At 43.7% G+C, this 16,378-nt stretch overlaps 1 protein-coding gene across 2 annotated transcripts in view; it reads left to right on the top strand.

Moving 5' to 3' along the window:
* elovl4a (ELOVL fatty acid elongase 4a) overlaps positions 1 to 16,378 on the top strand; it is a 108,939-nt gene that overhangs the window by 88,247 nt on the left and 4,314 nt on the right. The window contains exon 8 of one of the 2 annotated variants that reach the window (XM_038799312.1): positions 15,143 to 15,209. In XM_038799312.1, the coding sequence (XP_038655240.1) occupies positions 15,143 to 15,209 (67 nt within the window). Of the gene's footprint in view, positions 1 to 15,142; positions 15,428 to 16,378 lie in introns of those variants that run through there. The other variant, XM_038799302.1, reaches the window with a different exon arrangement.

Here is a 16,378-nt window from a genome sequence, read left to right as displayed (position 1 = left end):
CACCTTATGAAAGTGTGAACCCCCATCAAAACTTCTAGTTCTGGAACAAGAACTAGGTTTGTTAAGGAAGGATTTTTAAAAAAAATGTTACCAATTAAGGGGCAATTTAGCGTGGCCAATCCACCTACCCTGCACATCTTTTGGATTGAGGGGGTGAGACCAACGCAGGCACGGGGAGAATGTGCAAACTCCACATGGACAGTGACCCGATTGGACCCCGGTCCTTGGTGCCATGAGGCAGCAGTGCTAACCACTGGGCCACCTTGCCGCCCTGTTCAGAAAGGATTTTGTTGAATACTAATTATTACAGATGTAAGCTAATTGAATGTGAACTAAATCCTTAAAAGTGCATCACTGACAAATGTATCCTGCTATATATTTGTTTACTTTTCAGTAATATTGTGATCATTTATTTGGCTTTGATTTCATTTGGATTTTTATATGTCAGTCTGTAACTGATGTGACCCCAATGCTTTTTCTGGCTGTTATTGTTGATATTTATATATTTTTTTGTGTGCTCAGGGGCTGTTGCATAATGAATTTAATATTGTACAGATCCTGAGAAAATGTAACTATATAATACAGGTTTTAATTTAAAATACTAGATTTGAAAGTAAAGTGCTTTCTACATTTTTTTCAGCATTAAGATATTTGAAAGCTATGCAGGGAGTCTGGCTCTGAAATGCACCATTCCATAACCAGTTATTTCCATGAATTAAATGCTAATTTGAAAGACTCTTAGTGCGTAACAGTGGTCAGTTAATCAAATGAATTTAAAAGATTTTTTGGGACTACAAACTGTTTGGGAAACGGTTCGGGTCATGTACTATAATTGGACTTTCAGTGATAATTAGTTTAGAGAATTAACCTAGATCACCAAAGTTTGAAAATGTTGAATCAACATTTTTAACAAGATTTTGGTCCCTGAAAATGGTGGTAGAAGCCTGGACTAAAAGCTACAGCTAAAATGTTTTTAAATGTACAGTGTGGGTTCTCCTTCCCTTCTATCATTTTCAGTTTATTTGAAATGCTTTTAAAAGGCACAAAAACCAAACAGATGCACAAAAAATGTAATTAAGTATGCTGCTTTCTTTGGATCTGCTGTTTAAACAAATTAACACATTTGCCTGGTAGTATAGATCTTGAATATTGCTGAAAAGAGAGGTATGTTGCCAAAGCTTTTCGTTTTGCATTCAACGGGACAGGAATGCCAAATTTCAAATGATCATACCATTTACCATAAAAAAGAAAAAAAATACTGATTATCTGAGGAATTTGGAGAAAGTAGCGAGGAACTACAGTCTCCCCAAGCCCCTGGATAATCCAAAAATGTGCAAGGCTTGAACATAATCGTTTTGTTTGCAGAGAACAGGACCTTGAGTATGACTATTACTTCTAGCAAAGGTAAATTAGCCATGTTATGAGCTAGATTGATCATCTTAAATTGGTTGCTGGTGTAGCAATTAGCACTCAGGATTGTTCAGCAAGTGCTGCGGATTGTGGAATCACATCTAACATAGAACATTACAGCGCAGTACAGGCCCTTCGGCCCACTATGTTGCGCCGTCCTGTGAAACCCCTCTAAAGTCCCTCTACACTATTCCCTTATCATCCATATGCCCATCCAATGACCATTTGAATGCGTTTAGTGTTGGCGAGTCCACTACTGTTGCAGGCAGGGCATTCCACGCCCTTACTGCTCTCTGAGTAAAGAACCTACCTCTGACATCTGTCCTATATCTATCTCCCCTCAATTTAAAGCTATGTCCCCTCGTGCTGGACATCACCATCCGAGGAAAAATGCTCTCACTGTCCACCCTATCTAATCCTCTGATCATCTTGTATGCCTCAATTAAGTCACCTCTGACTTAACAGTGGATATTTTGTTTTGGATTCTACAATCGGGGCTGGTTGTGTAGAGTACCAGTGAAACATGCACATTCAGCCAATCGTTCGAACATACGGCTTGCATACCTGGCATTGTATTTGCACAAATTCATGCCTAACATTGCTCAATTGTGTGGTAGGCAGACGATTGTTCATAGTAGACTGATGACTATACTCAACCAGAATGAGCTTGCAAAACCCAAAACAGATCATCTACTAGATGTAATTATGTAACTAGGCAGTACTTTCTGAATAAACCTGAGTGCACTAATAGATACACTAAAAACAATTTAAATAATCAGTCAAGCTCAATATGGTTCCGTTACGCTTGCTCAAAGTGATATATATTAATGCATGGACCTGTTCTCTGCAACCAAAACAAATATGTTCAAGCCTTGCGTCTTTTAAAAATTACCTGGGAGTTTATAGTATACTTTCTTCATGACAACGCCTTGGCCAATCAGAGTTGACTTGCCAACCATTCAGTACCTTTTTCTCCTGTATTCCATTGTTGTGATATTTTAAAATTTGGCATTATTGTGTTTGTCCTGATGAATTCAGGACTAAAACTTTGGAAACATGTCTCTTCAACAATTTTCAAATTGTGTTAAGAAATTTGTTACTCTATTTATTAATATTAATTATTTATTTTCTGGATATCTGAAATGCATGTTCAAGAAAAAATTGATCATTTGTATTATACTACAGTACTCTATCTTCATGTTTCAACTAACAATGATATCTGTCAAGTGGCATTGCACTGTTCACTAATTAATTTTAAATAACTTTAATATAGGAAACGTTGATGTATTGATTTTCTCATTTAAAAATAACATAGCTAATTCGAAGATGCATTAGCTACCATATTTTAAAAACAATTATTCATCGTATAGTTAACACATTGTCTGTTCACGTATGTGCATCTTATCTTTTGGTGGTAACCATTAAGCTGTTAAACAAAAATAGTATAGGATTAATGGCTGCAATTTTTTATGCACTACAGTATTTTGTGGGTAGTACTGATGGGTTTCAGATGACAGTTATAAACCAGCATCAGTTTGTCTGCTGAAACTGATACGGTTGTCACTGAAGGGCACATTCAGGACAAGTATCGAGAACTATTTCTTCATACAGAACACGTTCAACAGCCAGAATAGGTTATCGGAAATGACAATGGAGACTGGGAGATTGTACAGATTAAATGAGAGGATGAAATCAAATGAAGTGAAGGGATTCCTCATTCATATCGATCTGTAACTATTGCTCAGCGGCCAATGTTCTCTTGTGAAATAACAAATGAATAACCAGAGGATAGAAATCTTGTTCCATATATGTTACCCAGTACAAGTGCTTGACTGCTTAGTTTCCAACTTGGAGGTCACTTGGGAACATTTTTTTTGCCTCTTTTGTGTGAGCAGCAACATCAAAGGCAAAATCTGTCGACCTGTATTGACTGTACCTGATACCATAGAACAGCACTGAAAGAAACCATTGAGGTGTCTTCTAGCCCAGTGTATGGTATTTGATAGAATACATGCCTGTTGTGCTCTAATGTTCTGTTGCAGTGTTACAATTTTTATTCAGATGAGTACATAGCCAAGATGATGTGTATTCAAGGAAATTATACCAGTTAATAAGATCAACTTTCTCGATACTGTATCACCTATTGTTTTTAATCATAATCTTGTATCTGGCTTCTCTGCAGTAACTTCTAAATGTTGAGTCTATGCAGTGTTTAGTTTGCCAAGGGGTTCCATACAACTTAACTCCAGATGTTGATCAGAACTCGAGTGCAGAGGTATATAAAAAAATCACCAAAAATTGAAAACGCTAGAAATGTTCAGCAGACCAGGAGAGAAATTGGAATGGCCATGGGCCTGAAACATTACTTCTATTTCTCTTAGCACAAATCCTGCCTGATCTGCTGAGTATTTCCAGCAGTTTCTGTTTTTATTTCGGATTTTCAGCATCCATAATATTTTACTTTTGTATCCAGAGTTGTACTGTCACTTTTCCACTGTTGTGAAACACAAATGCCTGTGGTAATACAAATGTAATAGTATAACAGCACCTTTAATTATTTTATTTATTACATAAAACATGCATCTGGTTTATATTTTTTTCTAACAGTTTTACACTGATATTTTACCTATGTTTATTTTGCACAAACAGAATTGTATCCAGTTCGTTAGCTGACTTGCAACGGTAATTTCTGCGTAACTCAAAGAAATCTGAATTAAGTTAAAATAATCTAAGAGCAGACATGTTGAGTAGATATTAGTGGCATGCTGGTATTAATAATATAGAAATGAAATTGCTTGCAGTTTTATGATTTATTTCTAGTTTACACTTTATGTTCATTTCTAATTTACACTTTTTATGGTACTGTTTTACATTTGCAACTTGGAAAGTGTTGTTACTTATGGAGTATTACTACATGGAATATAATGTTTCAATATATCACGCATGTGTTATAAGTAAGTTAATTAAAATGTTGTCAGTATAAATAGCTATTGATGTAGAACAATTGGTGCATGAACTTGACTGTAACTTTGCTGCTAGATACCCAAGGTTCAAATATGGATAACTCAACTTATGCTGATTTACCATGTTCAGAGTGCAGGGTTATCTCATCTATGAAAAGTGGATGTTTCACCACCTCAATTTTTTCTCCATTTAGATTGAAAATTTATAATATGATGGATGTAGACAATATATACTTTTAGGTGCACGGTACCCACTTTGTAAAGAATTTGGGGAGAATCCTGAAATGCTGTATGGAGTTTCATGAAGATCTAAGTTTGGCTTGGTGTGTATTGACTTGGTTATTTTGTGTTGTACCGTCCCAATACACATCAATTGAGTAATTTCACTGTTAAAAAATGAATAAGTTCGCATAAATCTGTAAACTTGAAAGTGTGCAGTATTATAAAGATTAGGTTCAAGAACTGGCAAGTTTATGTAATAATGTACACCATCTTTCTGTACTTCTGTACATAAACACTGCTGCAATTGCTGTGGAAATAAAATAGAATACTTTATGTTTGTCTTCTACATAATTCATTTCAGGTGCAAAATAGCCACTGTTATTTGAGATGACACAAACTTGTGCCAGAGGATATGTTTCAGACAGGACTTGTCACAGAAGATGTCAAATGCAAAGCATTTCTTAATTGCAATCCAGGAACGTTTCACATAGACACATATTTTGAAAGTTTATTTTTTAAAATGTTTTTATTTGATTTTCCCATCTTGTGTTTAACAGTTCATGTGTTACACATTACAAAACTGTGCCAAAATGGATAATAATCTTTATTAGTGTCACAAGTAGTGCAGCATGGTGGTGCAGTGGAGCCTAACGGCGCTGAAGTCCAGGTTCAATTCCGGCTCTGGGTCACTCTCCGTGTGGAGTTTGCACATTCTCTCCGTGTTTGCGTGGGTTTCGCCCCCACAACCTAAAGATGTGCAGGGTAGGTGGACTGACCATGCTAAATTGCCCTTTAATTGGAAAAAATGAATTGGGTACTCTAAATTTTAAAAAAAATTAGTGTCACAAGTAGGCTGAAGTGAAGTTACTCTGAAAATCCCCTTGTCACCACATTGCGGTGCCTGCTCGGGTACACAGAGGGAGAATTCAGAATGTCCAATTCACCTAACAAGCATGTGTTTTGGGACTTGTGGGAGGAAACCGGAGCACCGGGAGGAAACCCACGCAGACACGGAGAGAAGGTGCAGACTCCACACAGTGACCCAAGTAGGGAATTGAACCTGGGTCCCTGGCTGGGGCTGTACAGCAGCAGTGCTAACCACTGTGCTACCGTGCAGCCAAGAAAAACCGAAACCAACACATATATTTCTAAGCAATTGTCTTCCCTCCCGCTGTGGTCATAACCCCCCCCCCCCCCCCCCCCCCCCCCCCCCCCCTTTTAGCCAGCATATGTACGTTACAACCCCCAGTATGGCCAGAGCACGTATTTACAAGTGTCTGTTTACAGTTTGCCATGTTATCTTCTAGGAGATCCTCTCCACTTTGAGCCAGTCATCTGTAGTGTCGATGGTAGACTCACCTGATGAAGGAGCTGCGCTCCGAAAGCTAGTGATTCCAAATAAACCTGTTGGACTTTAACCTGGTGCTGTAAGACTTCTTACTATTTACAGTTTGGTTTGGGCTTCAGCTTGTCCTCGGACCAGTCCTCTGTGGCTTTGTCGCTTGTTCTCTTTGCCGGCCTTCCTTCGCGCTGCCATTTCCCTTTCCTCTCTGTCCCGTCGCTCTTTCATATTTCCCCTCACCCCCCCCCCCCCCCCCTGCCAATAATGTACAGGTTGCTGCTATAAACAGGTGTGGAACAAGTTGGCCAACGGCCACCAAGTCTTGCAGAAGCCTCCTTCCAACCCCTGGATGGTCAATTTTATTTTCTCCAACCTGAGAAATTCCACCAGGTTGGACAATCAGTCTGCAGCTTTGGGTGGTGCTGCTGATTGCCAGCTGAGCAGGATTCTTTGTCAGGCGATCAGGGAGGAAAAGGCTAGGATGTTGCCAACTCATGAAGAGTTCTGGCTGATCTGAAACCCCAAAGACCGCCACTTTTGGACATGGCCCCACCCTCGCTCCCACCACCTTGGACATTGCCTCAAAGAAGGTTGTCCAATACCGGACAAGTCTGGGCAAGCCTAGAAGATGAGTGTGGTTGGCCAGGCCTCCCTCGCACAGTTCGCATTTGTCCTCCACCCCCAGAAAGAACCCCGCATTCGGGTTCTGCTTAGGTGCGCCCTATGCACCACCTTTAGCTGCGTTAGGCTCTGCCCTCCGCACGTGAAGGTGAAGTTTGCCCTGTGTCGTCCTCCCCCTTATCTCTATGCCGAGTTCCTCTTCCCATTTTTCCTTGTCTCATCCGGGGGAATGTACCTCCTCCAACAGTCACCCATGCAAGTCTGCACAGTTTTCCTTCCCTAGGTCGCCTGGGTCCAGCAGTTCTACTAACAAGGAGCCAGTATCTGGGGGTATGTCATTTACTAACGTAGAAAGTTTTTGGCCTGAATGTACCTCGGGTAATTTCCTCTTGACAGCTGGGTCCTCTTTATAGTCCTTGTATATATTTGGAAAGTTGAAGTTAGAAATTGAATTTCCAAGACCTTTAGAAAAATTTCATCTTTTTTTAAGTGTGTTAGTAATGATGCAGCATGCAAGGTTTTATGATTTATACTCAATCGCACAATGTACTCTAAGGCGCTGCAGCAAATACTCTGAGGGGAGCGCATCATTTACAAAAAGCATTATATTCCATATATTTGCTCTTTGTTTGCACTTATCCCCTCACCAAGCTGTTCAAGGCTATTGATCTAAATTCTAGCCAGTTATAAGTTTCGGTCTTTATAGAAATAAAAGGATGAAATTGGATCGATTCTACAGTTGCAAGTGATCTGCTTTGGCAGATTATCATGCAGGCAACAGAACTGACCCATTAAGTTTTGCCCTCTACGTTCTCGATACTGACAAGAAATTAATTTGGTTTTGAATCCTTGTAAATATACCTTTGCTGATGTAACATGTCATTCAAACCTAGCCTCCAAGTCTAATCACATACCAAAATTGTTAAAGTAAACTCAGTATTGAATCTACTACATTTCACAAGCGTATCTACACTATTTGAACAGAGATTTATAAATTAATTTAACAGTTTTGCTCTTCTAGAGTAGACAATAGGCAGTATTCTCCGGAAAGATTTCTAAGTGTGGTAGCGAGTGGGAATTGCCGCGATCTTCCTGGCGTATGGCCCAGTGAGGCCGGCAACACTATTCCATGTTAATTGGCCTCATGGGATTCTTGTCGCAAATGAAGGCTCGCTAGGCCCCCTGCTAACCAGGTCAGGCTGCACTTTCTCAGCCAACCCAAGCTATCTTGCAACAATTGCGCCGAGGAGACTGGCCCCAAGATTCGGGAATGCAGATCTGGCCAGGCTCCTCGACACAATGGAGGCCAGGAGAGATGTCCTGTTCCTCTGAGGGTCCTGGAGGGTTAGCCACAGGGTAGCTATGCTGCCTGGGGTGAGGTGGCGGTGGCTGGGAGTGTGACCAGGAAGATTGGCCTCCAGTGCCGGAAAAAGGTCAACGATCTACACTGGGCAGCACGAGTGAGTAGACACCAATGACTTCAACCCATGGAGACCTTTCTGCCCCAACGCAAGCATCCACCCTCCAACTCTCCATGTGACCCCCAACCCTCCCTCCACCCCCCTCTCTCTTCAACCCTCCCAATATTTCCTTCACATACCACCCTCTCACCACTGTGAACTACCCATGTGGCTAACGATAGTCTCCTCAGGAAAAGCTCTCCCACATTCGCCGGTGAGGGCCCAGACAGATGAAGGTGTGCCGGAGATAGGAATCTTCACTTCCTTCGAGGAGCGGGCCCTGGAGGTGGCTGAGGACAGAGTAGTCACCAACGCGGAGACTGGTGGATGCCGCAGAGGTGAGGAACCACTGGGCCCCAGCCAAAGGATCTGTCAAAAATCTGTTATTGCCTTATCCACTGACCACACGGCCTTTCTCCCATAGGTCCTCCAGCTGAGGAAACCTGTTATTAACAACTCAATTATACAAAAAAGAGTCAGCAACATGCAAAAACAACATAGTCACCAAAAGCAGTAATATGCCAAAAGCATTTACAAGATACCAGCAGAGGGCAGCAGAGCAGAGCTACTGATCAGCTGTTCTGGGGAAATTTGCATACGTGCAGTGCGGTCAGCCTAAGTTGAAGGTGGTTTGTGGAGGGGCTGTTGGCAAGTGACAGTTAAACCCGAAACACTTCGTGAGTGTTTCCCACCCTACCTCCTCCTCTAACCAACCCCCCCCACCCCACGGTGGTTGGGAAGCGGGAGCAGGGGCCTGTCGTGAAGGTGAGTGAGTGCCTTTAAATTTGCTTACCTTTCAGCAGGAGCAGGGTTTGAGGTAATATCAGGTAAGCTCTTCTTTCTTTTTCTTTTTCTTGTTTTTTTTTTTTAAATCTAGAGGTGATGTCAGGGAAGGCAGTACAATGCTCCTCCTGCAGAATGTTTGAGGTGAGGGACGCCGTCAGTGTCCCTGCTGATTTCATCTGTGGGAAGTGCACCCAACTCCAGCTCCTCAAAAACCGTGTTAGGGACCTGGAGCTTGAGCTGGATGAACTTCGGATCATTCGGGAGGCAGAGGGGGTCATAGATAGGAGCTTCAGGGAAGTAGTTACACCAAAGACTGGAGATAGATGGGTAACTGTAAGAGGGACTGGAAAGAAGCAGTCAGTGCAGGGACCCCCTGCGGTCGTTCCCCTGAGTAACAAGTATACCGTTTTGGATACTTGTGGGGGGGACGACTTACCAGGGGTAAGCCATGGGGTACGGGCCTCTGGCACGGAGTCTGTCCCTGTTGCTCAGAAGGGAAGGGGGGAAAGGAGTAGAACATTAGTAATTGGGGACTCAATAGTCAGGGGCACAGATAGGAGATTTTGTGGGAGCGAGAGAGACTCACGTTTGGTATGTTGCCTCCCAGGTGCAAGGGTACGTGATGTCTCGGATCGTGTTTTCCGGGTCCTTAAGGGGGAGGGGGAGCAGCCCCAAGTCGTAGTCCACATTGGCACTAACGACATAGGTAGGAAAGGGGACAAGGATGTCAGGCAGGCCTTTAGGGAGCTAGGATGGAAGCTCAGAGCGAGAACAAACAGAGTTGTTATCTCTGGGTTGTTGCCCGTGCCACGTGATAGTGAGATGAGGAATAGGGAGAGAGAGCAATTAAACACGTGGCTACAGGGTTGGTGCAGGCGGGAGGGATTCAGATTTCTGGATAACTGGGGCTCTTTCTGGGGAAGGTGGGACCTCTATAGACAGGATGGTCTACATCTGAACCTGAGGGGCACCAATATCCTGGGGGGGAGATTTGTTAGTACTCTTTGGGGGGGTTTAAACTAATTCAGCAGGGGCATGGGAACCTGGATTGTAGTTTTGGGGTGCGAGAGATTGAGAGTAGAGAGGTCAGGAGCACAGTTTTGACTTCGCAGGAGGGCGGCAGTGTTCAGGTCTGTGGTTTGAAGTGTGTCTATTTCAATGCCAGGAGTATACGAAATAAGGTAGGGGAACTGGCAGCATGGGTTGGTACCTGGGACTTCGATGTTGTGGCCATTTCAGAGACATGGATAGAGCAGGGACAGGAATGGTTGTTGCAGGTTCCGGGGTTTAGGTGCTTTAGTAAGGTCAGAGAAGGGGGCAAAAGAGGGGGAGGTGTGGCGCTGCTAGTCAAGGACAGTATTACGGTGGTAGAAAGGATGCAAGATGGGGACTCTTCTTCCGAGGTAGTATGGGCTGAGGTTAGAAACAGGAAAGGAGAGGTCACCCTGTTGGGAGTTTTCTATAGGCCACCTAATAGTTCTAGAGATGTAGAGGAAAGGATGGCGAAGATGATTCTGGAAAAGAGCGAAAGTAACAGGGTAGTTGTTATGGGAGACTTTAACTTTCCTAATATTGACTGGAAAAGATATAGTTCGAGTACATTGGATGGGTCGTTCTTTGTACAATGTGTGCAGGAGGGTTTTCTGACACAATATGTTGACAGGCCAACAAGAGGTGAGGCCACTTTGGATTTGGTTTTGGGTAATGAACCAGGCCAGGTGTTAGATCTGGAGGTAGGTGAACACTTTGGAGACAGTGACCACAATTCGGTGACCTTTACGTTAGTGATGGAAAGGGATAAGTATACCCCGCAGAGCAAGAGTTATAGCTGGGGGAAGGGCAATTATGATGCCATTAGACATGACTTAGGATGTGTTGGTTGGAGAAGTAGGCTGCAAGGGTTGGGCACACTGGATATGTGGAGCTTGTTCAAGGAACAGCTATTGCATGTTCTTGATAAGTACGTACCAGTCAGGCAGGGAGGAAGGGGTCGAGCGAGGGAACCGTGGTTTACCAAAGAAGTGGAATCTCTTGTTAAGAGGAAGAAGGAGGCCTATGTGAAGATGAGGCGTGAAGTTTCAGTTGGGGCGCTTGATAGTTACAAGGAAGCGAGGAAGGATCTAAAGAGAGAGCTGAGACGAGCAAGGAGGGGACATGAGAAGTCTTTGGCAGGTAGGATCAAGGAAAACCCAAAAGCTTTCTATAGGTATGTCAGGAATAAAAGAATGACTAGGGTAAGAGTAGGGCCAGTCAAGGACAGTGGTGGGAAGTTGTGTGTGGAGGCTGAGGAGATAAGCGAGATACTAAATGAATACTTTTCGTCAGTATTCACTCAAGAAAAAGATAATATTGAGGAGGAGAATGCTGAGACCCAGGCTATTAGAATAGATGGCATTGAGGTGCGTAGGGAAGAAGTGTTGGCAATTCTGGACAAGGTGAAAATAGATAAGTCCCCGGGGCCGGATGGGATTTATCCTAGGATTCTCTGGGAAGCCAGGGAAGAGATTGCTGAGCCTTTGGCTTTGATTTTTAGGTCATCATTGGCTACAGGAATAGTGCCAGAGGACTGGAGGATAGCAAATGTGGTCCCTTTGTTCAAGAAGGGGAGTAGAGATAACCCCGGTAACTATAGGCCGGTGAGCCTAACGTCTGTGGTGGGTAAAGTCTTGGAGAGGATTATAAAAGATACGATTTATAATCATCTAGATAGGAATAATATGATTAGGGATAGTCAGCATGGTTTTGTGAAGGGTAGGTCATGCCTCACAAACCTTATCGAGTTCTTTGAGAAGGTGACTGAACAGGTAGACGAGGGTAGAGCAGTTGATGTGGTGTATATGGATTTCAGTAAAGCGTTTGATAAGGTTCCCCACGGTCGGCTATTGCAGAAAATACGGAGGCTGGGGATTGAGGGTGATTTAGAGATGTGGATCAGAAATTGGCTAGTTGAAAGAAGACAGAGAGTGGTAGTTGATGGGAAATGTTCAGAATGGAGTTCAGTTACGAGTGGCGTACCACAAGGATCTGTTCTGGGGCCGTTGCTGTTTGTCATTTTTATAAATGACCTAGAGGAGGGCGCAGAAGGATGGGTGAGTAAATTTGCAGACGACACTAAAGTCGGTGGAGTTGTAGACAGTGCGGAAGGATGTTGCAGGTTACAGAGGGACATAGATAAGCTGCAGAGCTGGGCTGAGAGGTGGCAAATGGAGTTTAATGTGGAGAAGTGTGAGGTGATTCACTTTGGAAAGAATAACAGGAATGCGGAATATTTGGCTAATGGTAAAATTCTTGGTAGTGTGGATGAGCAGAGGGATCTCGGTGTCCATGTACATAGATCCCTGAAAGTTGCCACCCAGGTTGATAGGGTTGTGAAGAAGGCCTATGGTGTGTTGGCCTTTATTGGTAGAGGGATTGAGTTCCGGAGCCATGAGGTCATGATGCAGCTGTACCAAACTCTGGTACGGCCGCATTTGGAGTATTGCGTACAGTTCTGGTCGCCTCATTATAGGAAGGACGTGGAAGCTTTGGAACGGGTGCAGAGGAGATTTACCAGGATGTTGCCTGGTATGGAGGGAAAATCTTATGAGGAAAGGCTGATGGACTTGAGGTTGTTTTCGTTAGAGAGAAGAAGGTTAAGAGGTGACTTAATAGAGGCATACAAAATGATCAGAGGGTTAGATAGGGTGGACAGCGAGAGCCTTCTCCCGCGGATGGAGGTGGCTAGCACGAGGGGACATAGCCTTAAATTGAGGGGTAATAGATATAGGACAGAGGTCAGAGGTGGGTTTTTTACGCAAAGAGTGGTGAGGCCGTGGAATGCCCTACCTGCAACAGTAGTGAACTCGCCAACATTGAGGGCATTTAAAAATTTATTGGATAAGCATATGGATGATAAGGGCATAGTGTAGGTTAGATGGCCTTTAGTTTTTTTTTTTTTCCATGTCGGTGCAACATCGAGGGCCGAAGGGCCTGTACTGCGCTGTATCGTTCTATGTTCTATGTTCTATACAACGCCACCAGCTCTCAAGCCAGTACACATACACACAACCATCCCCTTTTCCCAACGGTAGCCCTAAATCGCTCTCCAAAAACAGAAACCAGTCATTATGACCACGCCCAGGGCCTCGGAGGTGAGTATAGCCCTGGAGTAGTGAGCCACGTGGCCAGGCAGGGCCGAGGCCCAGTGCTCCCCATTGGGAGTGTTCCCATTATGCAGGAGGGGGAGTGATGCTGGGGGGTTATGCCTGCATGGGGAAGGGGGAGTGGAGACTTAGAATTGAGGGGTTTCCCGATGCCGGTGAGAAAAGAGGTGGGGAGGATTAAGTCACCCTGATGCCTGCATGGGCTGAGGTGGATGGTGACCCGACTATTGAGTGGTGCCGGGGTGAGTGGCCGTATTGGTGGAGTAGTAGTGTTCCCTTTGCCACGGGTCCTGATGTCTGGGGAGGAGGGCAGGGGGGGGACCTAAACCTTCACTTTGAGGTCGGTGTGCCCTTTAAAAATGGCGGCCCGGGCTCTGAACCCCAGCTTTGCCAGCGGTTTTGGGGCTCCCCCACCCCAAGTTGACTGTGATCGTCGCCAGCACTTTGAAATTGGTGTCGTTCGATCTGCTGAGATAAGCCAGCTGGGAAACCAGCGAGTTTTCCACCGCTTTTCCTGCCTAATCCAGCACTCTGTGCAATTTTTGGAAAATTCCGCCCATTGAAGCATTTGTGTAACAAATCTGATTGGTACCCTAACCAGTCTTTGAATGACATGGCTGATCGTTTAGTATCAATTAAAGTGACTGAGGAGAATGCCTGCTGAACGACATACTATAGGCAACTATAGCACAAAGAACAAAAGATGCACAAAACGAATAAATGTGTCAGTATTATTTTAAAACTTGTCTTCATTAGTCACTGATTCTCCTCCACTATCTGATTAAACATTTTGAGCTGTATTCCAAACCATTGTTCTCAAACTTTGTTGCCATCTTGGCAGTCTCACCCAATTACATTTTGCCATTTCGCACCCTTGCCTTGTATTGCTGGGACTGATCAAAGAATCAATCCTAGCCTGGCCCCAGTCATCTGAAATACAACTTGCAAAGAAAATCTGAATGAGTTCACAACACTTTAACACTGTGGATAGTGTTCTGAAGCGTGTACCAGATCAAAGCAATTGATGTTCAATGAATTAAAGGATAAATTTGGGTCTGAGTAGTTTGCAGCGTGTTAATAAGATAAGGATTAGGAGGAGACCATACTGCCTATCAAGCCTGTTTCACCCTTCAGTGATGCTGGCTGAACTTTAACCTCAAGCCCCACTTTCACATCAACTCTCTCGATCCCTTGTTTCTCGGAGAGACCAAAAATTTGCATCGAATATATTGAACAATGGAGTATCCGCAGCCCTCTGGGCTAGTGAAGTGTTTTGTCACTTCTAAACAATAAAGAATACAAACAGACACACACAAACCTGCTTCTGAACTGAGCTTCCCATGAAAACAAAACAAAGTCTCTTATTCTTTTCTATAAAAAAGGATAAATCTGGGACTTTGTTTTGATTGCACCCAACCGGCAGCACTCTGATAGCAATTTTAGCTAAAATTTTCTTTTACAAATGCATAAGACGCAAACACCACAGATTTCTAAAGATTCACAACCCAATGAGTGAAGACACTTTCCGTATCTTAATCCGAAAGATCCTGAAGCTGTGCCCCTGTGTTCTCCGTGTCAATCGTGTCAACTCTTTCAGAATCTTTTATATTTCACCTCTCACCCTTCTAAACCCCAGAGAGCATAGGCCCAATTTACTCAGCATCTCATCATAGGAAAACGGTCTCATCCCAGGAACCAGTCTAATGAACCATTGCTGTATGATCCCAAATGGAAGCATATCCTTCCCTAAATATGGAGACCAACTGTACACCAGGTGTGGTCTCAAAGCCAAAGTGGCATACAACTGTACCAATACTTCCTTAATCTTGGAATTCCAGCTGCTTGTGCCATGCACACTGACTTGGTGAAGTCACAGGTGAAAGTACTATGCTATGTGGAGCTGTTTAAGGATATGTGAGAAGGGATAACTGATCAGTTTCCACAAGCGCCTCACAGTGACACAGTGGTTAGCACTGCTGTCTCATGGCACCGGTTCGATCCCGGCTCGGGTCACTGTCTGTGTGGAGTTTGCACATTCTCCCCATGTCTGCGTGGGTTTCACCCCTACAACCAAAAGGTGTGCATGGTAGGTGGATTGGCCACGCTAAATTGCCCCTTAATTGGAAATAAAATAATTGGGTACTCTAAATTTAATAAATAAAATAAAATAATTTTTTTATTAACATTTTTTTTAAGGTTCCACAGAAGCCATATGTAGCCAAGGTAAAGCCTTTCAAGGTTGATCCCATCCTTACAGTATATGGTGAGTACAGACATTTCCTAAATCAATGTGAGGATATTAAACTTTTCTCGATGAGATTGAAGGTGAAGAGATCAAATAAACAAAGGCAAAATAAAGTGGGGCGATATGCCTATCAGCAATATTATAGATGGCTGGTGGTGCGACCTCCAATCAGTAAGTGGCGGTACAGACCCACCATGAGGTCTCGAGACAGTGGTAAGTGACAAGGCACGCAAATATAATTGCGGGCACATCCGGTGATCAGGAGATGGTTATACGACGGACATGAGGACAGTCCTACAGACATAGAATTTACAGTGCAGAAGGAGGCCATTCAGCCCACAAGTCTGCACCGGCCCTTGGAAAGAGCACCCCACTTAAGCCCCACACCTCCACCCTATCCCTAATAACCCTACTTAACCTTATTGGACACTAAGAACAATTTAGCATAGCCAATCCACCTAACCTGCATATATTTGGACTGTGGGAGGAAACCGGAGGAAACCAACACAGGCACAGGGAGAACTCCACATAGACGGTGACCCAAGCTGGGAATCGTACCTGGGACGCTAGAGCTGTGAAGCAATCATGCTAGCTACTGTGCTTAGGGGTAGTCCCAGGGGAGTACAAAGAAACTTCATGATAACATGCTCTATAACAGATCGTATCTTACCATGTGTGATTCAATAAAGATCCTGGTTTGGACAAGTCGCAAGTCATTTGGTAGATTCTTTGCTAGACATTGAACACCTAACACAACAAAACTTATGATTGTTAAAACATTTCTGCACTTTACTCCTCGAATCATGTCATAGGCACATCTTCCATGTCATTCCTCCTTATGTGACCTCTTCATGTGGCTCATCTATGCCCTGTGGCATCAGTTCTTCCCAGAGAAGCTGGTAAATGTGAGCTCCCACATCCCTGGACAAGTGAACGTGCCTGAGGCATTGTGTTTCGCTCATCTACATGTATGAGTAATTTCTTCTATATCTATAATAATCTTTATTGTCACAAGTAGGCTTACATTCACACTGCAATGAAGTTACTGTAATAAGTTCCTAGTCGCCACATTCCGTCGCCTGTTCAGGTACACAGAGGGAGAATTCAGAACGTCCACATTACCTACGGCAGGCCACTGGGCTTGTTGACTTTGTCCCTCTTTGGGAGCATCTGGTTCTTCTTGGAGC

Source organism: Scyliorhinus canicula, chromosome 6 (genome assembly GCF_902713615.1).
Source record: "Scyliorhinus canicula chromosome 6, sScyCan1.1, whole genome shotgun sequence".
Classification (NCBI taxonomy): Eukaryota; Metazoa; Chordata; class Chondrichthyes; order Carcharhiniformes; family Scyliorhinidae; genus Scyliorhinus; species Scyliorhinus canicula.
Note: the sequence above shows the minus strand (reverse complement) of the source record. Positions and strands in the feature narration are given on the sequence as shown.